The sequence below is a fragment of the Drosophila navojoa genome, chromosome 4 (genome assembly GCF_054131105.1).
Source record: "Drosophila navojoa isolate 15081-1374.11 chromosome 4, UAZ_NAV_1.0, whole genome shotgun sequence".
NCBI classification, from domain to species: domain Eukaryota; kingdom Metazoa; phylum Arthropoda; class Insecta; order Diptera; family Drosophilidae; genus Drosophila; species Drosophila navojoa.
Window position 1 is genome coordinate 653,220 of NC_142892.1, and position 27,751 is coordinate 680,970.

The 27,751-nt window shown below is 43.6% G+C and overlaps 2 protein-coding genes across 2 annotated transcripts in view; one reads left to right on the forward strand and one right to left on the reverse strand.

Annotated features, from left to right (window-relative positions):
• The window catches only part of LOC108658398 (kunitz-type serine protease inhibitor 7), a 192,817-nt gene that overhangs the window by 98,861 nt on the left and 66,205 nt on the right, over positions 1 to 27,751 (reverse strand). The gene's annotated exons all lie outside the window — the stretch shown is intronic.
• trh (PAS domain-containing protein trachealess) overlaps positions 5,454 to 27,751 on the forward strand; it is a 67,539-nt gene continuing 45,241 nt past the window's right edge. Inside the window, exon 1 of the mRNA XM_089259989.1 lies at positions 5,454 to 5,552. Within this exon, the coding sequence (XP_089116115.1) occupies positions 5,512 to 5,552 (41 nt within the window). The 5' untranslated portion in view covers positions 5,454 to 5,511. The remainder of the gene's footprint in view (positions 5,553 to 27,751) is intronic.

Sequence of the window (27,751 nt, forward strand, 5' to 3'; positions counted from 1 at the left end):
TTGCGAAAAGCAAAACCTCAAATGATAATCCAATAATTGGCAATACGCATTATTCACACCCCGCAATTTGTGGGCCGACGCGTTCCATCAGAGTTCATAAATAATCTATGAAAAATCTCGCAACCCTCTTGAGTAAGGGTTGCTTCTAAAGTGTTTTTTCTTTTCATTTTTTGTTTTGGTGCTTGTTTTTATTTTTGCTAGCTTCTATTTGTTATGCAACTGTAATTCAACTAGCTGTCAGGTGCCTTGGCTCCGGCTAGTTGGTCCTTTATCGTTTTTGGTGTCCTGTGCCTTATCGAGTCGCCGCCATCTGCAAAGCGTTTGCAACTCAAACGAACGTCCGCTGACGATGATGGATTTCCCTCAAATGAAGCGCTCACCCAGCGCCAACTGAAGAGGAGGTGCGCGTGTGTGTGTGTGTGTGCGTGTTTGCGCGAGTGTTGGAGCTGGCTTCTACTCTTGCGTCTGTATATAAGCAATTCGCTGCCACCAATCAGCGCTGAGTGTGTATATAAGCGAATTCCCCTTTATGCCGGCTGTGTGCACTAGTTGTCTCACTCTAACGTTAGGGTGTGGGCAACTGTATGCGACTGCTTATGCTGCTCTAGCGCATTGAGCTGCGTATGGCTATCTCTATCTCGGCGCACTGGTCTAGCAGAGACACAAACCACTGTTATGGAAATGTTAGCAAACGCGGATAAATAACAAATTTAAAGAGCCAAGTTTTAAATAAAAAATAACTACTTTAAGCACACAAAGGAAATTAAAATAAAATATGTATATATTTTTATATATGTCTATATACCATATAGGAAGCTTCTATGCTTAATATCTTCATTTACTTTGTGACTTAATGAGCTGAGGACTGTTCTGCATCAGTTATCACGTTAACTATTTAACTTGCAATTAAATGTTGAAAGGAGAACAGAAGATTATGAATTGCATTCCTTTTTTGTCTTGTCAGCGCGTTAGAATAATTTCCGCTAATAAATGAAGCTTTCCATATGAAATGCTCTCATGTGACATGCGAAACATTAATCAAAGAGTCAGAGTGTGAAATAAAAGATTGTAGTTATAAATAAATTAGATACATATATTCACAGAAATATATTTTAAATCTGAATTCATTGACCCACCATTGCGACGCCTTTAATTTCAACCACTCTGCTGTCAGAAAGGGGCGTGGCTGCAGCGCTGTTCGCGTGCCGAAACGGAAGTGTCTTAAAATTGAGTTAGCATAATTTGGAAAACTCAAAATAAGACAGAATCCAGATGGGAGCACAGAGAGAGCTAAATTTCGGAATTAAGTTGATGAAAGAATCAGACAACCCTCGCATATTATCACATGCTTATATATGCCATAATACATGTCTATAAGTCTTGATTCGATTAATCTAATTTAACTGATTGTCTTGCTTTTTCTCTCTTTCTCAATTTCTCTCATTCCCAGTCGATCTACCTCTTTACTCTCTCAATCACTTGCTCTCCCTCTCCCTCTCTCTCTCTCTCTCTCTCTCTCTCTCTCCACCCATTGATCAATAATACTATATGTATGCCTGTTATAAATAACTTTCTCTAACCTTTCACACCCTTTTGCTGCGCTCAAGCTAAGCCCACAATGCGCAGCAACCAGCAGCCGCCCACAACTTTAGCCCTGGTCTAATCCATTCATTAAACTTTGTGATTACAGCTGACCACAGGACAAGCAAAGGGGGTTGGCAAGCCGTGACAAGGCAAGGACAACTCCCACTCAACCCCCCTACCGGCTGAATATGCAAGCAGCTGAGCCCTGTGCAGCCGACTGAATAAACTGACTGCTGACAGGCTCATTAAATGCCGCATTCACAGTCCGAGCAGGGGAGGTGGGGTAGGCGTAGACCTGGGGCGGGGCTGCCACGAATTGAGGCTAAACGAGCTCAAGGATTGTGTGTGTGTCCGTCCGCATGTCCTTGTTTGCACAGCAAGCGAACTGGCCAAAGGCCAAAGTCAACACGTCAAATTGAATGCCTCAAAATGAAGAGCGAGCGACGCCAACTCCGACTCCATCTCCAACTCCAACTCCAACTCCAACTCCAACTCGGATTGCTGCCCTCGAGTGTGCCACGCCCACTGACAAAGGCTAATTTCAGTCAGCTTTAAATGCGACAAGAAAAAAGTTCATAAATAATGCGAGGAAAATTGTTAGAAATTGCCAAAACAATTTATGTTGACATTATCTCGAGAGACATTTTTTTCACTCTTGTAGCAGCGCGAATGATTAATTACCTCAGTGCGAGAGCGGGGGTGGGCAGAAGAGACGGATATTTGAATATGAAAAGCGATAAGTGGCAGAGCGAAAAGTGTAACAGAAGTTTGGCTTATGGCTCCCCAGTTGGCGATAAAGCTGCGACACGCTTTAATGAACTCTGCAGCTTTTCATCACGAGTTTTTCCGGGCAAAGTCTCTGACAACGAAAATATGAGCTGCGATGCTGCTGCTGCTGCTGCAGGCAGGTGAGACAGATGCAGAAATGAGGGAAATTGAGGAAAAAGTTTATACATTATTTCTGTTTGCTTGATGAATGAACATTTTCATTGAGTGAGAGATTGAACTAGAGAAAGCAATTGAAAATATCATTTATATGCAAGCAATGATGTCGATGTATAAGAATTGAATTTTCATCAGGGAAAATATCTTGGCAGGGATATAACCAACAGAAGGCAACAACTATACACTAGTTGGCAGACAAAACTAGATTGGGAATACTCCAGTTCACAGCTCCACGCTGCTAGTGCAATACAGAAAATACTAAAGAAATACCATAATTGCCTATATATCAGATTTGTTAACTGATTTAAAAGGCTTTTTCCATGTATAAACATACTCATATAGGCAGCCTCCTCACCCTCCATTGACGCTTGAGCCTCTCATTAGTATGCCATGTGAGAATCCCTCCCTCTCTCTATCTCTCTCTCTCTCCGTCCCTCCTTCTCTCTTTAGTTTCAGAGTTCGAGTGAATTGACATTTGGGATTCGAATTGATTTTTGGTTGTTTGCTTTGCTGATTTGTGCTCTGCGGACTTTAGCATTCGCCATTCGCTATTTGGCATTTTCCATTTTCCGCTTTCCATTTGCTACTTGCATTTTTTCCTGATGCGAATTTGCGAATTTTCCAAATGAAAATCCGTGTGCGAAAACCGATGTTTGCCCGAATATTGACACTTGATTTGCATTTATAATGGCGACGTGATTGGAGCATATCCGTTTGTTAGAGCATCTTTCGTCTTATCTAACAGGTCGCATCTCCATCTCTCTCCTCCCCAACCAGTCACCCCTCTCCCTCTCTCTATTCTCTTCTCATTTTTTTGGGACATATTGTAGAGCCTGGCCGCGGGCTGTTTTCACCATAAAATAATCTTTTTAAGCCGAAAACAAATTACAAATAAGAGCCCCTCTCTGTAATTTGTTCCCATTTTTTTTGGCGTTTTTTCTCTCTGTGCATTTTGCATAATTTCTTGTTACGAGGGTTGCTCCCAGCGTTGCTTTCTCTTAACAAATTATAATGTATTGGAAATTGACAGAATTATGCAATGAATAGAAAATTATGTAAATTACAGTGCAGTTACATTTAATGGGACGACCTTTTGCCGAGGTCCAAGTGTCGAGGCCGGGTCGTACGACCCGCCAGCCTCATCGTCAAATCGAATTCCCATTTTTATTGGCAGCTCGTAAGATGCTGAAATTTGTGCCTGCCCAAGGAAAGGTTCTCGACAGCAGGAAAAGGTCTGCGCAAGCTAATGTCAGCAGCAGCAGCAAATAAAATGCAATGATAACAGCAGGAAAAGGCCACAAAAGGACCAGGAAAAGCCAAAGCAGCAGCTTTAACTGACTGAAGCAATAGTTTTAAAGCACTCGAATCTTTCAATTCATCTAGGACCTCCTTGAGACCTGAAGAGGCTTATATGAAAGCCGCAGCCTTTGCAGAAGCAAGACTTTGTAGTTCCCAACTAACTTTAGCAGCACTGAAAGCATCTTTGATTAGACAAGTTCGGGCCGTGTGCTCAGGTGTCAGCTTGTGAAGAGCACGTGACAGGTGACGGGCAGCTAGTTCCGGCTACGTCAGGCCTCAGCTGCCGCCTCCTGCCAGGGCAAGAACTAATTAGCATTTGCAGCGACAAACTGCAAACTTCAAACTTTGCAAAGGCAACAGAACTTGAGGGACTTTGAGTGGAGCACGCTGCCATGCCCCTTACCCCTCCCCCTACTCTTTGGCCAAAATAAGTTGTCATGATATAATTTGGCAGAGGCAAATGAAGCTCGAGTCGTCGTCGATTTATTGAACGAGCTGAGCGAAACGTTTGATGCCCGTAACATGAGCTTCAATATATATTTCTGTTCGCTTTGGATTTGTGGTGGAGTCGAGGCAAGTCCCTCCCCGGTCCATGTTCGTTTGCATTCGTGACCGAAGTCATGACAGGAGCAGCGAGTCACGCGAATTGCGAACAGCAAATATATTTTAAAGCCCGAATCGAGCTGCTCATAACTCTGTCATGTGTTTTCTTTATGCAGCAGCAGCAGCAGCAGCTGCTGCTGAACTGCAACATCATCATCATTATCATCGCCATCATCGTCATCATCATTATCATTTGTGTTTGACTTCGTTTCATGCGTCATCATGTGTTGGACTAATGGAAGACAAACATTTTATGGGCCGGCTTCAAGAAGTCACGGCTCCGCATTGACCTTAGACCAATTCGCCTTCAGCTGACCCCTGGCCCTTGGCCCCGACTCTGGCAGTTGCCCCCGCTCCGCGCTTCATTCAATTACATTTTTGCGCACACTCAGCACTAAAGGGACCTCATAAAGCGTCAAAATTTCAGCAAATGAGCAAAGACCTGCCCGCCCCCACCCTCGCCCCTGCCTGCCCTACTCTACTCCCACTCCCCTCGGCCGTTTGTTGTCCTTCATTAGAAACGACTCCCGCGGGATATCGAGAATCGATGAACGGCCAGCCCAGCCAGCTCGGGCAGCTCGGGCAGCACATCAACGCCATCAAAGCGTTCGCCCCTATTAAAACTGACAGTTCGAACGAGGCCGCAGCGTCAACATTGCGGCTGCCACAATTGCCCATGCAATCTGAAGTGTCCTTCATGCCGTGTCCTGTCCTGTCCCGTGCCCAGTCTGCACTGCCGAACCTGCTGACCGGGACAGAAAATCCCCAAGGCATAACCAAGCCAAGCCAAACACTTGCGCCAGCCAAGCCAACGAAATTCGAACAGGTTTCTAGGTCAGACGAGTCGAATGCCATTTGTTATATTACCTCAAAAGTCCCGATGTGAATATTGGATTATAGATATAGCTGTGTCTATGGAATGAGTAAAGCTGAATTCTAATTTCTTTTCCTTAATCGATAAGAAAGCTTTTTTCTCTCACTCAGCAGATCGATCTAATGCCTAACCTTCTTTTATTTCGCAGATCAAATGATCATAATCATAATCTATTGATGTAATGGACTTCATAACGGAAAGATCTAATGCTCCTCTGTGCATCACATTCCACATCGAGGCTGACCAAGTAAGTGAGACAATTATTTCTTATAATTCATACATAAATATTTTGTATCTTTATAAATATTACCATCAAAATCTTTATATTTCATCTATTCCTAAACCTTCACAATTATCCTGTGAAGCATTTGCTTGCATCTGCCTCAACTCTTCGTTGACATTTTTGAATATTTGCTAATATCCCGCTCACACAACCTCCCCCTTCTCCCCATCCACCTGCTCAGGTTCACCCCACCTGGTGTTTTCAGCTACCACCAACAACATGAAATTTGTGACAACTGCTTAAAGTTCTCTCCCGAATTCGCTCACGTTCCGGCCATTGCGGGGATTAACTAATTTCGTCCTGTAATTTCTAGCCAGGCTCAGAAAGTTCTTTGAAGACAGCCAAAAGTTGAGCTCAGCTCGCACTTAACTCCTTCGGCGTCGTGGAGTTTTTTCTGCGCTTCGTCACACCTCAAAGTGCGCATAAAAAAAAAAAGGAAAAAGGCAAAGAGGAAAATTTTTACGATTTTCCTATGCAAATTTTTCCTCGTGTTTTTTTCACTTTTTTTTGGGGGTTTTCTGTCCGTTTTTTTTTTTTTTTTGTGAGTTTTGCAGGTGGATGATTTTACGATGCATTTTATGGACTGAGAAATGTTTTTCATTTCGAGCAGAGAAATGCAACGAAATGAATTCAGCGAGTGCGATAAATTAGAGCAAAAGTCAATTAGAATTCGTTACAGGAAAACTTTAGCCAGACGAGTGCACACACACACACATACACACACACACCTACACAGATTATCTGTGATAATAACGAAGCAAACTTAACCCTAATAAAGTACAAATGGGAGCAATTCTATTTCATTACGCAGTCTAGTGGAGTCGAGCAGCGATAAGGCCTCTGTGAGCCATAAAATATGTCATATTTGCTGGCAAAATGTTGCAGCACAATTAGAGTAAACGCATTCGGCATGCCGAGGATTTGCCAGGACACTCGCCTCATATGGGACAGATAACGATGGCTGTAATTAACCCTTTCCCCTCAATCGTTGCTCTCTCTTGAATACAGCGTGAAAACATTTGTGGCACAAGTTTACACACACTCACACACCCACACTTATCACACACACATAGCCAGCCAGAGGAGATTATCCTTTGTGTTTTCTTTTAGCTGCGCTCTCAAGTCGAGTTAATGCCTTGCAAATTGACACTTGGCTCCAGTTCCAGTTCCAGCTCCAGCTCCATGCGCACACGAGTTCATCACAAAGTGATGAATGTGCAACTTCCTGTGTCCAGATCCCTGCCCTGCCCTGTGTCCATGTCCTGGCCGTCTAAATTGGATTGCATAACATTATTTTGCACTTGTCTGGCGTAAATTTGCCCAAGAAAAGGATAATTTATGCGCTCTTCTTTCAAGCGAGTCGCTGAGTTTCCTGTGCGTCCTTTTGATGGACATGCGAGCCAAGTGTCCTGGGACCTCCACATTCCACACCTCCACATTCCGTTCTCGCCCTGCCAATCGAACCAAATCCAATAAACACAACTCAGCTCCGCTTCTTCTGCTGCGTCATGTGTGTAAAATAATATTTGTGTCTGGCTGCCGCTAATCAAAGTGGATCTGAGTAGAGCCGTAGAGCTGTTGCTGACCCCAGAATCACCCAGAGAGAAACCCATTGATAGGCGGTATACTAATGCTTTGACAAATGCTGTTAGGCCTGAAGTTTTATTGTCAATGTGTGTTGAGTTCTGTAGGCTGGATTCGGGCTAGGATTTGTAAGTGAAACTACACAGAGTCTTCCTTAATATAGATATGTAAAGGGAGGGCCATTGAGTGATGTTGTTGATAATGCAAACTGAGTTTTGATTTAGATTAAGGTGAGAAACTGACTTAGATATATGTATGTAGGTATCATCCATATATGTTTTTGGAAGAGAATTATTTTGTTGTAGCCGAGCTATAGTCTTCTGTGCTTTTGGAAACAGTTTGATAATTCGTTTATTGTTTGCTATATTAATCTATTGCTCCCTCATTCAATATCCTTATATACTATTATCTCCACTTACTACTCTCTGTCTATCGAGATCTCCCACTCTTTCCAATCTCCTTAAGAAGTGTCCTTTTCTTGACTTCTGTTTATTCGTGTCTCATCTATCTATATTTGTAGCTCTGTAATAACAAACTAATTATAGACTTCTTGAAAATTGGATGCTGCAGCCCAGCTCAGCCTCCTGCTAGACCATCATCTCACCCACGCACTCACCTCTGTTGCGCTCAGTGGGGAAAAACAGAAAAAACTTTGGAAAACAATAAAAACAAGCTTCAATTAACATAAAAAAGCGATTTGTCTTGCCCAAAGCTCGAACCAAGATTAATGGAGTCTGCCCTGCGGTGACTTCTCCACTCTCGTGGGTCGCCTCCTGCGCCGGCAGGTGTCAAAGTTTAAATGCTCTCGTGTCTATAATTAATATGCTAATAAAATGTCGCTTGACAGCTGAACAAGAGCATTTGACAGCGAACAGCATCGCAGTGCCGCCTCCTGCTGCCGCCGCCTCCTCCTGCTCGATGGCGCTTCTGGAATGCTGTGCAAAAAAGTTCTCGGCATATTTGACTGACATTCCGGGCCACATATTGAGGCTGGCTGTAAATCATGATTATCTTTTTATTGCTGACATTTGCGGCCGCTTTATGAACTTTTCTCTTTGTCAATCTACCCCTCGCCCAGCCCCCAGCCCTGTACTTGAGGGCTCTGCGCGAGGGCTAACAAGATTTGCAACGCTTTTGGGCATTTTTAGCTCTTCTAATGGATGCGACTCGCCCCCGTCTCCGACTCCTGCTTCTGCTTAGCGGCGAGTGGGTGGCAGCGCACTTACGGCTAAGTAGAATGGCCATTGCATACCTTGAGGAGCAGTGCCAAAAGGCATTCCAATCGAATGCCATTCGATGATAAAAATCGTGCCACACGTTAATCCAGTCCAACAGCAGGACATCCGCTGCTCGCCTCCCGGGCACTCGGCCAAGTCTCGACTGCCGCAGATTAGTCCCTGCGCCAGCGGTGGACGGCGGTGGACGGAGGTGGACGGAGGTGGGCGTCCTGTCGTTCCGCCCGGCTCAAAGTGCCATCCAGCACAGTGCAACATTACAATAATGTGCACTTTTATGGACAGTTAACGGCTGCAGAACCCATAAACGCATTATCCAGCGCACATCAATGGAATGCCAATGCCAATGCCAATGCCAATGCCGATGCCAATGCCGATGCCGATGCTAATGTCGATGCCAATGCCAAACATGAGAGCCAACCTCACTCGAGGACGCTGTCAAAGGAAACTTTAAGCAGCTGCTTAGTGCATATCTAAGGCAGCTTAATGTGCACTGGAATGGCTCACGATTGAAAGAGCGACAGAGCCAAGCTGAGCTCTACTTGGCTTAAAGTGTGAAGTTGCAGATGAAAATGAAATGAACTTAATGATTATGTTCCCTTTTATTATCCATCTTCCATCTGATTATGATTCTATCTATGTTTCTATATACCTCTATACATTAATATGTCTACCTATCTAACCTTACGTGTGTATGTATGTATGTATATGTATAACTATCTATCTCTTCATCTATCTACGTATCTCTATATCTATATACCTATCTAATCTATCTATCTATCTATCTATCTATTTATCTATCTATCTATCTATCTATCAATCTATCTATCTATCTATCGGTCTATCTATATATTTATATATCTATCTATCTATGTATTTATCTACCTTTCTATATATCTACTCATCCCTCTCTCGCCCTATTGATCTATACATATTTCATTATTTATCCATCTGTATCTATCAATATAATCATGTTATCAGACTGATGGCTCTAGCTTCGGGTTTGAATCTTCCGATTTTAAATATTAATATTTATTTGTTTGCCTGCATCGCATAGAACGGAAAAGTTTGCTCAGTAACAAAATGTATCTATGGCCAGCCATAAATTTGGACTAGTTGCTGGGCGAATGAAGTCTAATCTCGTATCTAAATGGAGCTTGAGTCATGGCCTCGCACAGACCACAAATCTCGAAGGAAGCAACAGTTAAGCGACCTGCAGCTGGAGAGCATCATAAATAAGCATCCGGGACAAAGGCGAAGCATCTAAATTAATTATTTATAGGATAGGAGCCGCAGCGCTGCAATTGAGGCTGCATAATAAAACGATTTGCGACTCGCAACTAAACATGAATCATGCCCCGGGATAAGCGGGAGAAAAACTGCAAAATATGGCAGAGATAAGAAACGAGTTTAAATTATGAAGGTTCGATGTTAAATGGACTTGCCCAAAGTGGAGCAGCCACGGGCGCTGCTCAATGGGAGTAAATCTAATTTGAAGAGGCGACACTCCCCCTGCTCCAGGCTCCTGCCACGGCCAACAATTATATTAATACAGTTACTCGAATTTATGACTTGCTGCCGAGGGTTGCTCGAACTCGGAACGGAAATGTCACAGGGGGTGGAGAGGTGACCTGCTTGAGAAGTGCCGGAGGAGGAGGAAGGGGAGGGGTTGCCAAATTGAATTTGCATAATTTTGAAAAGACGACTGCGGCTTCCAAGTGGCTAAGTGCGTTTGTACATATTGACAGGACGAACAGCAGCAGGAGCAGCAGCAGCAGGAGCAGCAGGAGCAGGAGACTCATGGAAATCATGTTTTTGATTTTGATTATGCAAATTTAAGTGTCGCAACAATGTTGCTCATCGAAGCCGAAAGTTGACGCACAAGAAAACTCTCTTTCAGCACAGCTGAAATCTTTCAGCAATCATTTCAAGGCGAAATTTAACATGTTAATTACAGATGGGAGCAGGAGCAGGAGCTGGCTGAGAGATCGAGCTAATCTAGTCAAAGTTGGCATATAGATTGTGTGTTTAATTGAATGCGACTCTTGAGCGGGCAAACAGAGCCACCCTGCGGCTATTAGAGTGGACCGCACGTTTGTCCACTTCAATTGAGCCGCCACTTGGCGACAGTTCAGTGGACATTCCACACACACACACACACACACACACACACACAGACACCCGCTTCAGCTGATATTAATCCATGATTTTCATATAAATTACTTCATTAGCAGAGTCCTTGCTCCACAAATGGCAGAACAACTGGAATTTATGTCTATATGAATATATTTCTTTGGCTCTTCCCCTCTCTCTACGTATATCTATTTGCTTAAATAGTTCAGCTCAATGGTTGACATCATCGCAATGAAACTTAGAGCGGGCAAGTGCTTTCAATTTTAGAGCACTCTGTGACCCCTCTGGGTCAGCAGGAATTCGGATTGGCATCTGGAATTGTTGGCAGCAATACTAGTTCAAGAATTATATATATAGGAACTATTTAGCTATATTTTAATCAGCTTTAAGGAAACTACAAAGTATTGCATATTTAAGTATTAAGTTTGCACACTACAGGAAAATCTTTTGAGCCTTTGCCGTTTGCCTCTTTGTGGAGCATTGTCATGGAGATGCGAATCTGGGAGTTCCATTTGAATGCACTGCGAAATTCTTGAAATGCTGTTTGTGAGTGCGCCTTGATGGATTTGCGCAAATATTTCATGCTGCCATTGTCCTCTCACTTGCCCAGTCTACCCATCTCTCTCTCTAGGGGCTGCCGCTTGCCAGGGCACGTTTTATTCGAATTTGAACGGTAATAATCGATCCCAGCGGCACTTTCTTTTTGCTTTTTTAAGAATACACAAATCCGATTGCAAAGAGCTAACGGGGGAGGTGGGGTGCAGGCTGAGGCTGAGGCTGCGTCAGAGGAGGGTTGCTCTAAGTTCGAGCTCTTTAAAGCTGTTGGCCTCAAGCTGGCTCAAATATTATGTACATCTATGTATCTGCCTGTTGTGTTTGTTCTTTATGGTCTCGACTTGTGATTGCATGCAAAGCCGCAAGGATTAAAAACAAATCCACTCAAAATTGAATACGATTAAATTTCGAAATTGACCTCTGGGCTCTGCGCTGACCATATATGCAAATGCCTTTACCCAGACTCCTGGTTGCCTCCCTGCTGCCTCTGCCTGCTCATTTAGCTCTAGCTGTGAAAGTCAGACACACACACACACACACACACGCACACTCATGCACACACTCGTGGCAATTTTTCCTTTGTAATTTTAAAATCGAATCTCGTAATGCGTTGCGTCGAGGGTTGCCTCTGGCGTTGCCTTTTTTATAGTCGTGCAACAACTTTTCTCGCTGCTTTTTGTGGCATGCTGCTCGAAGGGTTGTCCGGCACTTGAGCTAGGGGTGCTCTCAAAACATAATTACGCGCATGTAAACAATAATTTAATTTCACACTAATGCAACAAATTTGCGGGCTGATTGCGGGTTTTGTTTAACACGAGCGGAATGTGGCATGTGGCATGTTGCATGTGGCACTGTGTTGAAGGTGTTGCCACATTAGCCATTGTCTCTATGATGCGCTCTCTCTCCTCTCTCTCTCTCTCTGCTCAGTTATGACAAACACCGAGATTTATGGGCGGGCAACCCTTTTTCAGTTTTCTCTGCTTTTTTTTCGTTCCTGATTGCCTTATGTTCCATCAATAAATTATGTCAGAGGCACATAAATCTTGGCAATCGATAATAGGCCGTTATGTGGCATTGTCAGCCCGCTAAAAGGAGCAGCAGGAGGGGGGAGGAACAGTGTTGGTAAGCAAGCTAAACTGCAGCCACATATCATCATTCAAAGAGATCTGATTTTGGCAACTGTTTCCAGAACGGAGTGGGCGTGGCACTCAATGTTCATGCCAAAGATGAAATTTCAATTGAAAGTCAGCCAACTGTGTGCGTGTGTGTGTCTGCCACACACACACACACTCACACACATTCACATATGAGTCTCGATAGTTTATCCATCACAATCAGCATCGCTTCTGCTTGAATTAAGCCAAATGAAGGAGGCATCAGAGTGCGCGTCCCGGCCAAACACAGGATGTTCATTAGGTTCGCTGCATTCGCTTATTAAATCTAGATAGCCAGAGCCAGAGCAAAGTGAACTTTAATGAATAATACATGAAACGGTTAATCGAAGTGCGCCTGGTGCCGGGATTAAATGATTATCTGAGCATTTAAGTCCCAGTCGCTGGGGCGACAGCAGATCCAAGTTCCTCTCGTAATTACCCCGGCCAAACGCTGCTCGAGCGGACATGAACTAGTTCCGCAGCGGGAACTTTTGCAAAATGATTTACTGCGCCGCATTATTGAACGAAATGTATTTGCCGAAATTAGTGACAACTGTCGACGTTTCGGCCCCACTATTTGCGCAATTCATCAGGCCGCAAATTGTGGGCTCCGATTTTTGTGTAACCGGATGCTACACCTCACTCTCTCTCTCTCACACTCTCTCTCTCTATCTACTGCTAGCACATCAGCATATGTAATCCAATGAAACGAATGCTTTATTGGCTTAATGGAGCTGACGAGCCGTCGAGGCTAGCCCCCCAGGGGCATTCGAGTTTCGAAAGTGTATCGAAATGAAAAAGGACAATTTAATTTAATCTGCCGGATGGACAGAGCGCACAGCAGAGCTATGCTGCGGCAAAGGATGCGCCCATAATTCACACTTGTGGCCAAAAAGGAGCAACCACACACACACACACATAGATATTCTCCCCCGCATGTGTGTTCGTATTTCCATGCTTAATTTATGGCCACTAATTGCGTCGATGATAAATTTAATTTCGAATTATGACTGCGCCGCTTGCATACCATTCAAAGAACAGCCCTCTCTCTCTCTTTCTCTTTCTCTCTCTCTCTCGCTCTCTTAAGCCCTCTTTTGCCGCATTCCTCAGCTGTCAAACACTTTATTACACATTCTCGCTGTCAAATGGCATTTTTATTAGCATATTAATTATTGCGACTTGGCGCAACTTCAGCAATTAACTTTGACACCTGCGAAAGAGATAGCGAGAGGGCGACAGAGCGAGAGAGGGAGAGGAAAACTGTGCAGGAAAATGAATCGAAATTCTCATTTATCTTCAGCCAGAGGTGTAAACACAAACAAATCTCTTTTTTATGGTAATTTGGCTGAAGTTACGTTTGTTTTCATTTATATTTGACTTTGCTCTTGTTTATGGGTATTCCCTTGCTGCGTGTTTTTTCAGGGCTCGTTTGTATTTGTTATCGATAAAATTTAATTTGTTTTTATTTACGTAAAACAACAGGCGAAAAACAAAATCTAATTAAAATTCATTCTCTGAACAGCGTCCACTGTGCCGCAAAGAGGGCGTGGCAGCTCATGTGTTTGTGTGAGCTGAGGGAATAGCCCAAATGCCGAACTCCCGAGCGGGCGGTAAACTCATTTGTATAAACTAATTGAGAGATTTGCGAGCGGCCAGGGCTAGCTTCATTTTATGATGTGTCTCTCATTAGCAATTAAAACGAAATACACACACACACACACACAGAGAGAGAGAGAGAGAGAGATACACACACACACATGCACATAATGGCACATTAAATTTGTGGCTGATTTGCCAAAAATACGATTGCATTTGCCTCATTTGACAGGGTGATAGAGCGAGAGAGAGAGGGATGAAGAGTGAAAGAGAGCGGACAATGCTTAGCTGGAACTGATTGCAAAATTAAAATAATATTCTGTGAAATTAGCACTAATTATAGCTAAAAATTTAGCATAATATGTTGAATAATACCAGACATTGATTGGATGATAGAGACAGGGAGAGAGAGGGAATAATTCCATAATATATATCATTCAGCTTGAGATATTTTCGACCAACCTAACCACATTATTAACCACAATTCGACCCACCTCAAGGCGCAACCTTAAACCACAATTAAGCTGAAAGCCAAATCCTTTACTCTATCTACTTTAATGGACAAATAGATAATGGAACTTTTGAAATTGTTTTACAGACAGACTCCACTCCACTCCACTCCACTCCAACCACCCCCCTCCCATTCACTCTTTTGCTTAATTGCAGGAGCGTTGTCCTTGTTATCTCACTGTGTCCCATACGAGAAGCGGGCCAGTTGAGAGTGTGTGTGGGCGTGTGTGTGAAGCCGTGGCGAATGGGTTTATTGTAATTTTGTGCTGCAACATTTTGCTAAAATATGACATATTTTATGGCTCAGAGAGCTTTTATCTCTCATTTGCATTTGCATTTCCCAAAACCGAAAAACCAAAAGACAAAGAAAACTCACATGTGCGCTAAATGGGTTTAAATGAAATGAAATTGCTCCCATTCGTACTTTATTAGGGTTAGCTCCACTTACGTAACCTAATGTGGCATTACATTACGTTATGAGCGCAGTTTATGAGGTTGGTTGTGTTTGGTATGCATATTTGAATTGAATTGGGAATTGTATTCGTTACGTTATGATCTCACATGAGCAAAACAACTTAAAGTAAAAGGTGAGCTAATGAAACGAGCTTCAATTTGACGTAAAGAACGTAACGTAACGTAACGTATTGAGAACATAATTTAACGTAACGTTTAGTGGAAAACCTAACGTTACGTTATGTAAGACGACGTGGTAAATATAATAACGTAACATTGACAATATTAATTAATGTAATTTTTATTCTAATAACATATCGTAAGAAACAGCGTGTATATACATATGTATTACGTTAATTACATTAAGTAAAATGTAACAGCGGAAAGTGTCAATAATCAAACTACGTTACATGCACGTTACTACGTTACATAGAATAACGTAATAATCATGTCAGTTACGTAACGTTTCAACTTATCATATGTCGTAACGTTGATTGGAATAAGGTAATATTACGATCACGTCAATTGACGTTACGTTACGTAATGTTTCCTAATTATCTACATACGTTATGTTAACTAGAATTGCGTAACGTAACGAGTGAGTGAGTGCTACAAAACGTACAGTGAAATAAAACTTAGCTTTGCGTTGTTGGCAAACTTTGTCTGATTGATTTTGGGCTTTTGAGGCTGGTTTTTTGGCTCGACGGGGAACATTTCGAAATTGCGAAATATGCGCGGAATTTGCGGTACTCGTGGTACCAAAAATCCTTTTAGTTGCCTCCTCTGTGGCGTCTTTTTGTGTGTCGTTGCGCCCGATGGAAAAACTCGAAATATGTTTCATTGCTTTTTGTGCGTTTGTCTGCGATTGTCTTTGCGACCCTTTGAGCGCTACTTTTGTCGAACGCTGGAAGCGTGTGTGTGTGCAGGCCGGGTAGGCCGGGCAGGTGGGGCAATAAGGGGGCTCGATGCAGGTGAATCTCGGCAAAAGTATCTCTCGATAAATTAAATCAAATTTTTGACATTTTTGTGCATGTTTAACGCGTGCAAGGAGTGAGGGCAACAAATGCTCCCTCTGTCTTTATAAAACACAAGGTTAAGAGAGCCTGGAAGAGGGATTGATGATTGAGAAGCTGAAGCTATGAAGTGGATCTCTGCTCTCTTGCATGAAGTCGATCTATAGTTATTTCTCTCCCTCTTTCTCGCTCTCTCTGTCTCTCTATTTAGCTTTCCTTTTTCGTGCTGAGTTTTCCAGCACTTCGATTTCCTTTTCTCCTTCCCAGCTCTTTTCCCATTCATAGTCTTAATCTAGTAATATCCTTTCAGCATAATTCCCTATCAACCGACATCGCAGCTTTCATCTCAATTGTAGTTTCGGGCTTTCTCTAATCAAATAATCTGTTCACACTTGGCATTAAGCGCCTTCGTCTTAAACAGTCTTCCGGCTGCGCCGCTGGCTGATTATCCCCAGAGCGTTGGCTTTCATGTGTGTCATCGGAAATTGGTCTGGCGATGTCTTAACCCGTTCGCCGACGTCGCTCCCCCTCCGCGCTGCTAACACGCCTCGTGATTGCCGTAGCACGCGCTGCAGGAATAACCCCGCTCGGTCTATAAGTCGTATCGGGCCATGTCATCGCTCAAATAAATGTGAAAATGCTAATTTAACCCTTCTTATTATTCATAGTCTTACACTTGGGCGAGCGCCGAATCTTGTAGTTGCGACGCTATCATCATGGATGATAAATTTCTGACTCGACGTCGATTTGCATTTCTCGAGAGTGGCGCCGTTCTCTGGGGGCCTCAGCCCGGCCAATCGCAGCCTAGGCTAGACCAACTCATCTCGTGCTGCACAGTGCTGCAGTCCTGCCTATTAAGACATTTGTCAACTTAATGCCCAGCTATTTAGTGAAGTTATTAAAGTGCGGCTCAAGGAATCGTCTAATGAAATATCATCGCTTTTCTTTCGTTCGCCAACAGTTCGTTCCGCTCAGCCGTAGGCGTCGGCCCCAACCATCCGGCTTCACATATTCCTAATAGCGACGCGCACGCCCTCAACACGTGCCGCGTTCGCACCACGAAATTTCTGCCAATTTTTGCCTCGAATTTCATGTGAATTAGTTGTGAATCAAACGAATCAAACGAATGCCACGGCGACGCGTGTCAATCAAATGGGAATCTATTGTGAATAATTTACTTATGACGTTTGCCAGTATTTGACATATTTTATTCAATTTCACGGCTGTTTTTTACGGCCACAATTTGTGGCCTACCGAGAGAATTCTATGTGGCTATAAATATAACTGATTGATTGATTGACTGACTGACTGACTGGCTGATTGGAGATAGAAAGGAGGTGTTGCAATCAAAGTACTTCCTTGATAATCACATTCATAAACAGCTAGCCTTTATTGCCTTTCTATGCAGTTCCCAAGTCTTTAGATAAATATATACCTATCTATGTCTTGGAGCTACTCTACGTAAATATAAGCAAATTATCGCTGTCATATGGAATCGTCATATATCTAATAAAACCCTCTTTAAACTACTTACCAGTACATCAACTATTTCTCCTCCAGTTTAGCAGATGCCTTAGTAGTTTATGCTGAAGTCTAGTCCTCTTTTTCAGTGCTATTCTATGTCTCATTCCATTCCAGTTCCATTCTCTCTTCCATTACCACCATTTCAATTTCCTTAATTTCCAATCGTTTGTCGCTAAAATCAATATTAATTGCGCTCTAAATCAAATCTCCTGGCTTCACTTTAAGATCTTGTTCCACTTCATTTGTCGGCTATGCGGCAAGTTCTCAATGCCAACAAGGATTGCCCATTAAAAATGTTAATTAGTTGCGCAAACACTGAGCATCGCCGATTGCAGCAGCATCAGCCAAGCAGCCAAGCAGCCAAGGAGGCAGGTGGAGGGGGTAGCCAAAGGCATTTGCAACAGGAGCCGTGGCATCCACTCGGACATGGGCAACGACTTTGCCGACATCGCGTGTATGCAAATTGAATTGGCTGCTGCTGTTGCAGATGCGGTTGCTACTGTTGCTGCTGTTGCTGTTGCTGTTGCTGTTGTTGTTGTTGCTGCTGTTGCTGAGGTGTCTCCAATTGAATGGCAATTAAGATAAATGTTCGCAGCATGTCCGCACTTAAGGCTGAATGCCGAGTGCCGAATGCCAGGCAGACAGCTTGACGCGTTGCTCTTAAAGAGCGAACAGCGAAAGTGAGTCGGCAAATAATTATTAACTAATTTCTTTGACACTTTGAACTTAAAGCGGGGAGAGCAACTCAGCCGAGTCCCTTCCTGCCGCTGGTCAAAGGCGATTCGCAATGCTCGTCACGTTTGCGACGGCGTCTGAGCCAAAATCGATACGAGGGGAGTCTGTGGACTGGCCGCCCACCACCTGCTTGCACGCCCACATGTCCAAGGTGCATTGAACCAAAAGCCGACTAGTGGAACTCTTTTATTTTCGCCCCGTCCCAAATGACATCCATTAATTTTGTGAAGATATTTGGCAAAGCGTTGCAAAATTTTTATAATTTTAAGACTTTTGATAAATCACAGCGTTCGCAGCTCGAGCGCATCATTTGTCAGCAGCAAGTGCATATGTATGTATATGTATGTGTGTGTATATATTGGAATCTAAGCACATATCATCCCCAATACTATGCAACACACACACACAGCTCTACATATGTCACTTGGCACTTTCGTCATGGCGCAACATAATAAATGACATGTTTTTTCTTCGAGGGCCAACTTGAATTATGATTCTGAAGACTGTGTCCATTCCCCACTCCCCACTCCCCAGAGAGCGATATAACGCCCTGCTAATATGCCAGGACACGCTCAGAAACCCTTTGGTCAACTCGATTAGCTGCCTCTTCCTTTTCTTTTGAGTGAGATAAACATAATCAAAATTTGGCATATTTTGATTGGCGTGAGTTATAAATGAAGCCAATTCCAGGAACTTGTTCAGCTCATACAGTTGAGGGAAGACACTAGATGGGAATACTTAAACACAGTTTAGGAACTAGTTCACAGAGTACTTCCCAGATAAAGATACTATAAACAGCCAACTGCATTTCATTCCTATAGCTTTGATATTTCTTCAGTTCTCTCCAGCCTAAGCCAAGATATAAGTTCATACGAACATATGCTAGAGGAACTACCCTCTGTGTGAGCTACAGATGATATAGAGCTGTCTGGCGGCATGCGGAACAAGTGCATGTCAGATAATTTGCAACCTGCTTCTAATTGTGCTGACAATTTTTATGGCTGTCATATAAAATATTGGAAAATTATGCAGAAATAATGCGTGTGGCATGCGTGTTTTCCAGCTGCTGCCAGTTGGAGTAGCTGCCGCTACAGCGAAGTAGCTTTTATCGAAAAAAATTAGAGCGTGAAATAAAGCCGGGAAGCTCAATTTATTGGCAACAATAAATCAAAGGCTGGCCTTGAGCAGCCCGAGGGTAGGCCCGCAGACTCATATACGGCGATGCTTAACTACGGCCGGAGTATGTGCTGCAGGCCCTGCTTAAAGCCGGCATTTCCTGCTGCTGCAGCAAAGACAGATATATATTAATGAAATATGCTCGTGTATCAAAGTTTGTTTCACTCAGGTTTTGTTTCATTCATAAAATCAAATCCGAAGGAGCCGCCAGCCCTGTTTAAAATGTGCGGCACGTGCATCGTCTCGCTATTTGCTATGGAAGTTGATAGCATCTCGAAGCAGAAACAAAAACAAAAACAAAACCAAAACGAAATGAAACTGTATATAAGGAATCATAAATGAAACAGAATTTGAGATACAAATTAGGAGAAACTCACGAAAAAGTGACGACAAAAGGTGCGGGCGTCTCGCGCACTCAATTGAAATCTCCCGAAAAGTGAATGAAAACTTTTTGTGTTTGTTTTCAGAGCGCGTGCTGAGAGGAGATCGAAATCGTCTCTGGCCACGTCGACTCGTTAATTGTCGCGCTCCCAGATGGCGTGGCAAGGGAGATGGCTTCATTCATAAGAAATTCGTCGTCAGGCAGGTAGTCTAGCCATCAAATCTATAAAATCACCTCTTGGAATCAAAGTCTACTTCAGTGGCAACGGAAATCGTCTATTGAGGAAATTCTTATCAATAAGAACTATCAGATGAGAGGTTGATAGCAAAAACGGATATTCTAGAGTCGAGTGGAAAATAGTTAGAAAGTTTACCTAGAGAGATAAGTCGACTGCATTCGAGTATAGAGAGTTTTTAAAGTCCTGCCTCAGAACACATTTCATAGTCTCTACCCACATCAGCTGATCCCAGTTCGAATCTCTGAGTCACTTCTGGCATGAGTCCGCTATAATTCCATAGTTTCTCTCCCGCGTAATCGCTTAGCTCCATTTCAATAGTTGGCCACGTTTGGCGCAAAGTGCGTTGCAGTGCGTGGGGCAGTGGGGCGGCTGGGCGGCTGGGCGGCTGAAAGTTGCCATAAATTAACATAGAATTCCAGGTATGATCGGTGGGCAGCCTTATAAGCAGATCGCCGTGGCCGACGGCCATTTAGGGCGCCTTGGCCGCGACTCCGACACAGACGCAGCGACTAAATCTGGCGTCCCAGTGATGGACACGTGCCACAGACGCAGCGGCAGCCGCACAGCCGCAGCTCTATAATTTGAATTTAAATTTCCTTTTTTAATTGCATTCAATTAGCGATCGACTCGAACTGCATTTGGCGAGGCCACAGATCCGATGCCAATCAGCCGGCAAAGGAGCGCGCGCTAATAAACTGTCATGAGGTCTGTCAAATGACATTAGCCGAGTATCTGTATCTGTATCTGTATCTGTATGTGTATGTGTATGTGTATCTGTATCTGTATCTGTATCTGTATCTGTATCTGTATCTGTATCTGTATCTGTATCTGTATCTGTATCTGTATCTGTATCTGTATCTGTATCTGTATCTGTATCTGTATCTGTATCTGTATCTGTATCTGTATCTGTATCTGTATCTGTATCTGTATCTGTATCTGTATCTGTATCTGTATCTGTATCTGTATCTGTATCTGTATCTGTATCTGTATCTGTATCTGTATCTGTATCTGTATCTGTATCTGTATCTGTATCTGTATCTGTATCTGTATCTGTATCTGTATCTGTATCTGTATCTGTATCTGTATCTGTATCTGTATTTGTATCTGTATCGCTATCTTTTGATGCATGAATCTGTATCTTCTGCTGGTACTCTATCTGTATCTGTGCCTGCTTCTGTACTTCTGCCTTTTGTTCTTGTTATTAACTTGACTTGGTCGCCGTGGGCTGTATCATTCTATTGACCATTTATGGCGCGGAGCATGTTTTTGCCTTTGGTCGTGTAATGTGACTAATTGGAACTGCAGCAACTGGAATTGTTGCTCATTGTTCAACATAATTACCCAGCACTTGCCCACAACAAGTTCTCTCTGCTCATCTGACACTGACTTTGATGTTGTCATCGCAGAAAACTGCATCACAAATGAGCCTCAATTTTAATCAACTCGGATATTCAGCGGGACTCTGCCCGGAGCGCAGTGGCCTTTCCTTTCGACTCGCACAGGTAGCAGGCATGAGCAGGTGTCTGTTGCCTTGGCTGACATTTTATGGAATTTATGACAACATTTTACACTGCCGACCTTTCCGCAGAATTATCGAATAACTGTACGCATTGTACTTACACGCCAGCAGCACAGCGTGATGTGATTGTCTGCCTCTTTTCTTCAGCCAACCTCATATTAACTGTCATAATATTAACAATGCAACTCTATTACTATCATTGGAATCTTTATGAGCTGCAAAAAATACAAGAGAATCATGGATAACTGGCTGAGGCGCCACCTTTATAGATATTGACAGACTGATTAAGATTAAATAGATATTGCTCTAGGAAATAATTCGGAGAGAGGCATATGAGTAAAGTGTATATTGTATTTGAAGCCAGAGAAATCTATGCTATCCACTTAGAGATATGGTAGGCCAATGTTTTCTCTTTCTTATACATATTATGTTCTACCTCTTTTAGAATTGGTAGAATTGTCCCCTCAAATCATAGCATTTTCTACTTTGAAACCATTCTCCAGCGTGTCGTTTCAATATGTTTGAAATTCGTTTCAAATTAAGCATTTGAATAATTTTGTTGTTCATTCTTTTTTGGTCGAAAGCCTTTGAAATATGTAAGCAGTTGTTGGCTGTTGCCAGAGCCGCAGCCAGAGCCGGAGACAAAGCCGTACCGGACTCAGCTGTGGCTGAGTTACGGCCAAATTGCGTGCCAAATGGAGGCGGCTTTCCTTTACGCCTTTGCCTTTGCCTTTGCCTTTGCCTTCGCCTTTGTCGTTTGGCCACACACACTCGCGCACACGCACACACCCTCAGCTTATGGATCCGGGGGCAATTGCGAAAATGAAGTGTACTATGGAGGGCAGCTCCTTTGTCAACAATTTAAATGCATTTTTATTGAGATTCATATCGCGGCAGCGCAGCCTGTGCGAGAATTGAATGCGCATTTGAATTGACTTCAAATTCCTTAAATTATTGCCAATCTCCCTCCCTCGACCCATGGCGCACATATGCCAGTCCCCCAACACCTATTCCCATTCCGATTCCAATTCCGATTCCGATTCCAGTTGCCAATTCCTCGGCTCGAGTTTAAAATCGTTTTGGCAACTCGCACGTTTTATGCGAATTTGAACGGTAATAATCGATCCCTGCGGCATTTTAAAAAACAAATCCGGGTGGCTCCAAAGGGAAGCTGCTGGCAGAGGCTGTCTTTGAGTTATTGCACTTGGCTTAGTTTACAGCACACACACACTCATACTCTCTGGCACACACTCATGTGGCACAGGCCAAGTTTTATGCGTTTCTTATCGCAATTTGATTTGGCAGCTCAATTGCAGTAAATTAAAAAGTGCAAACAAAACACTTTGATAAGCATGTCCCAAAGTTTATGGCGCGCCTTTAAAGTCGAACGGCAAACGAAACGAAGGTAGTTAATTAGAAAGAGATGGCTGATATGCTTAAGCATGTGCAGCAAGCGAAAGTGAGGGAGGGAGAGATGGCAGGGATATTGGCAATAAAATGGAAGGAGCTGAAGAGTTGCCGTAAGACTTTGGCAAGATGAGAGGTTAGAGAGTGTTACTAAGAGTCATAGAGTATATTTAGAAGACACTTAACATTCTCTCTCTCTCAATTACCACCTCTCACTTTCATCCTCTATCCCTCCCTGTATACAGTTCAGGTTCCTGCCACTTTTTCTGCTCGCTTCAGACTCTCTAGCCCCCTCCATTCCTCTTCTTCTCTGTGTACTCTTCAGCCAATTAGACTGCCCATCCATATGTTCACAGACGTATTCCTATGTACTCTCGGCAATCAGTCTTAATTTCAACAAATCTATTATCAAAATATTTGTCTAGGTAATTAGTGCGCACTCCAAACGCACAATGATTCAAGTCAGAGCTAATGAAGGCTCGACGACAGGACGTTCCGCTCTCTCAGCACTTCCTCATCGCGTTTCGCATGCAAATTTCGCTCTGCTCACATTATCGACAACCCTCAGTTGGCAGCCCTACTGTTGCCATGTCCGCCGTGTCAGCGCTGTCAACCCTTTTCCCGTTTCGGCTGGTACAAATTAAGGACCTTCTTTTATAAACTTGTCAAATCGAATTGCGAAAGGGGCGCGGTCTTTTGCATACGACTTGAGAAGTAGGTAAACAATAATTTAATTTCGCACTAATGCTACGAATTAGCGGTTGACAAAGGGGAGAACTCCTTTCTCCACCGATCTGTCGGGGAATTAGTAGTAGTCCTTGGGCTCTCTTGTCTCTCGTTTGTCTGTCGCAATTAAAATATTTTCGCACTCACGTTCGATGCACATTCGAGGCATTCGCTTATCGAACTAGATGATGTCCTGGCTGTAAATCATGATTATCGTTTTATTGCTGACACATGTTTTCATTAACACAGCCCCCGGCATATCGATTGCTCGATTGGCGAACAACCACCGTCGCATCGCATCGCATCGTTCCGTTTCATTCCGTTCCGATGACAAATGATGTCCGTTTGCCAATTTTCATAATTTTGCAATTCTGCACACTTGCTGTCCGGCCGGAGGGTCAAAGGTCATTGGGATTATGTAAATCTTGTATGCCATGGGCCCATCAATCAAGCCAACTTTCCTTCTAGGCCCGGCGCTGGCGACTCGCAACAGCTGGCTCCATGAAATGTCCTTTTAATGCCAGCTCTGGCCATAAAAATGTCCTGCGTTGCGCTAATTAAACAGCAGCAGCAGCAACTGCTAAAAATGTTGCAGGTTCAGCGAGTTCGATTCGAAAGGGTTGTCGCATTAGCATTAATTGCTCATTGGCTGTGAAAGGTAGCGGAAATTTTATACGAAATGAGCCCAAAAGATGTTGCCCCAGGGAGAGCTTCAACTAAAAAATCAAAACAATCAAAATAATCACAAAATGAAAGTAGTAAAACTTTCGCAGTGGACTGTAACCGAGTGCCCAATGCTCGTTTGCCCCATAGAGCCCCCAGCACTGTTGTTGGGCCAGTAGAACAACATCAATATGTTGCCTTTGTCACTTGGCTAAGCGAGCATTTTAAAATAGAGCAACTTGGGTGCACAGGACACGCCGCAGGAGCAGCCGCAGCAGCAGCAGCAGCAGCAGCGCAGTACACAATAATTTGACAAGTCATAATATTGATTGCATGCTCGCAAGATTTATGGGCGCATATGCGATTTGGGGTTTTAGCCACGATTATGGCTTGTAATCGAACAGTTCGACAATGTGGCCCATAAATCTTGATCCGCGTTCGACATTTTAAATATATATGCGAGCATATCCAGCTACAGCTACAAGTGGGCCAGGGCGACCCTCTTGAGCAACATATGTGCGGCCCTCCCACTCCCTGGGCATGAAAAGGGTTGCGCTGCGCTGAGGGGTGGGGGGCGGTCGTCGCTGGGGGTGTGGCTGCTTAGTTGAACTAATTTCGAGGCATTTCTTTTAGACTTTTTTTATTCGGCTTTCGTCCTTTACAGACGATAAATTTAACGCAATTTTTCTAGCAATGTTAAGTTCTCCTTTCGCAGGGAAAAACGCCGAGGAATTTATGCAAATGCCCGTGAAATAGTGGGCAGCAGCAGGAGCTGCAGAAAAAATGTGGAAAATAAAAGAAATTAACAAACATAAAATTAATGTTTGCACCCAACAAATTTTCGCTGCACGTGTTTTCATTTTCCCAATGCCCATTGCCGTTTTCCACCACTTTTCCTATGGCATTAGCTGAAATTGTTTTCATGTTCTCTGTCTCTCTCTCCCTCTCGCTCTCTCTGTCTCGCTCTCTGCATTCTCAATTTTCCTTAAATTGTCAACGATGTGTGATAGAAATCACAGAGACAGAGAGAAGCCAGGCGCCAACTGCTCCAAGCTCCACCTGAAGTGCACATCAAAATGCAGAGATTGTTGCCAATTGGCAATAAGAGTCGAGTCGATTCGAGTCGAGAGGCGCTGAATGGCTCAATGTGTGGCTGGCAGGCGAGTATCAGCTGCCAGTATACTTGCCAGGATATCCAGTTTAGCCTGGCTTAAGTGCGTATCGGAAAAGCAACTTTAATTGCAACTGGGGGGTCAGTGCTAAGCCCTTCTATAGCTCTCTCTAAATCTCCCACCCTGCCTCGCTCTCTCAACTAATGACCCGCACAGGATATTCGTTAGTCCAGCAAACGTAGAATTTTTCTTTATTAAATTTTTACTTGGCTGCAACAATTTTTGGTTGAGAAAAGAAAATGAGGAAAAATGTGTGAAGTCGTGTAATGAATAATGCATGAAATTGTCTTGTCTTCTGCTCAAGCAATAGCCTTTCGAAAAGGCGGCTGGCGGGCAAAGGGGGCGTGCACTGACAGTGATTATCTGTCTACAAATGTGCGTAAATGAGTGTGTGTACGTGTGAGTGTGTATGAGCCATTAAATGTAACTGTCCCCCTGTACCCCCCTCTCTCTCCCACTCTCTGTTTCCCATTGTTTGTCTCTATCTGTGAGTATGATTACAATTACCCAAACCAGCGAAAAAACCCCAGGAAATTGTGTGTATAAAAGTGAAAGACCAGAAAGAATCTTCATATGTGAAAGCACAACAAAACAAGAGCTCCTGTGTAAGGCAAGATAAACCTGATATTGTTAAAGCTAAATAGGTACACTTATATATTGTGAATATTATTGCATATATTTGAGATAACTCTCTTTGATCTTAACGTCTCTACCTTCATAATCATTTCACATTGTAGAACAGTTCCTTGAATATAAAAAGTAACTTCTTCTTTAGGTTCTCCTCTCGCAAGGTCTTTCTCTTGATTCCCTATTCTTATCATTGTTGTCATCTTTAATAATCAAACATAAATATTTCATGTTAGACTTGCTTCACTTTGCATATCATAGTGCATCACTATTTGCACTTGTCTCTTCTTATTGTAGTCTCTCTCCCACTCGCACTCCCACTCTCCCATCTCCCATGGTTCCGCACTTTTATTTGCTGCTCTTCAATTAGCCACAGAGCAGGTTCCGCTCATCATCTTGGCACACACAAATTGACTGACACTGATGTCCGGCCCCTCCCCTCTGTTTGTCTCTCTTCCACTGACAGCAAACTGACACCAGTCGCTGGCTGAGCAGCTTCAGCCTCTGCCTCCAGTCCTCCTCGCTTCCTGGCTTCCCCCTTCCACTCGCACACACACATGTTGCCAATGTAGTACGTGGCGCACACATGCAACAGCCGCTGTCTCTCTTTGCCCCCCCTCCCTCATCTACATATGCTTTATTAGTTTAGCCATTCCAGGGGTGGTTGTTGCTGTTGCTGTTGTTGTTGTTGTTGTTGGTCTTGCGCTAATATTAATTTATTGTCAATGTTGGCAGTTGCCCCCACCACGCCCACACGCACGCCCCTGACCGACTGAGATATGCATCAAAATGAGAAAGGACAATTTAATTTCATTTAGCCGAACAGGCAGGAGGACACGGCAGGACATGGGCAGGACTCGTGAGCCATTATTAACACTTGTGACCACAAAAAGTCGGTCAAAAAGTTGTTGGAGCTCACATGGCTCTAATTATATAATGATGAATCCTCTCCTTGAGCCAGCCAGCCAGCCGCAACATGTGGCGCCTCGCTTGGCCAGGAGTTGGCCAAAAAACAGACGCGGACGCAGCACAGGAGAGAGCGGGGGAGAGGGTTGGGGGCAGCTCAGCCACAAGCTCGAGGCGACTTTCATAATTCATTTTGAATACTTTTCGCTTATCGCTGAGGGAAAGATTTATGTCAGACACTTTGGTAACACGATACCTGAGCAGAGCAGAGCAGAGGGGGCTGGGGGTGGGCGGGTCGAGGTTGGCTGTGGGCGCTCAAGGCTCAACTCCTTATCCGCTCGCAAATGATTTAATGCTCACTTACAGTGGCGCTGCCGACTGCTGCTTCTGTTCCGTTCCATTTCGTTCCCAGCGGCGCCATTAAATCTCATTAAAAAGTTGCCTCCGCCAATGCAAATGCGCCGTGGGCAAGTGGGCAGGGGCTGGCCGGCAGGGGAAATTGGAGCTGTCGCATGCAAATTATAAATCTCGTCGAGTCGCAACAAAGCTGAGAAAAACTTGCACAACTTTTCACGCTTTTCACAAATGATGTTCCACTACAATCCTCATGTGTGTGTGTGAGTGAGAGAGTGTGTGTGTGTGTACTTCATTAGCTATGCATGAAATTGAAATGATGTGGAACGATAGCCATCATTGAGTTGGGCTTGACAAATGCGCAAAGCTTTCAATTGGAAACGAATGTGGAATCGAAACATGCGTCAATGGTGATTGAAAATTGAAATTGGATTTGGAATTCGAAAAGGAATTCGCATTCAGTGGCCCGGTCTGAGTCAGCTGACAATTTAGCCGCTGTCC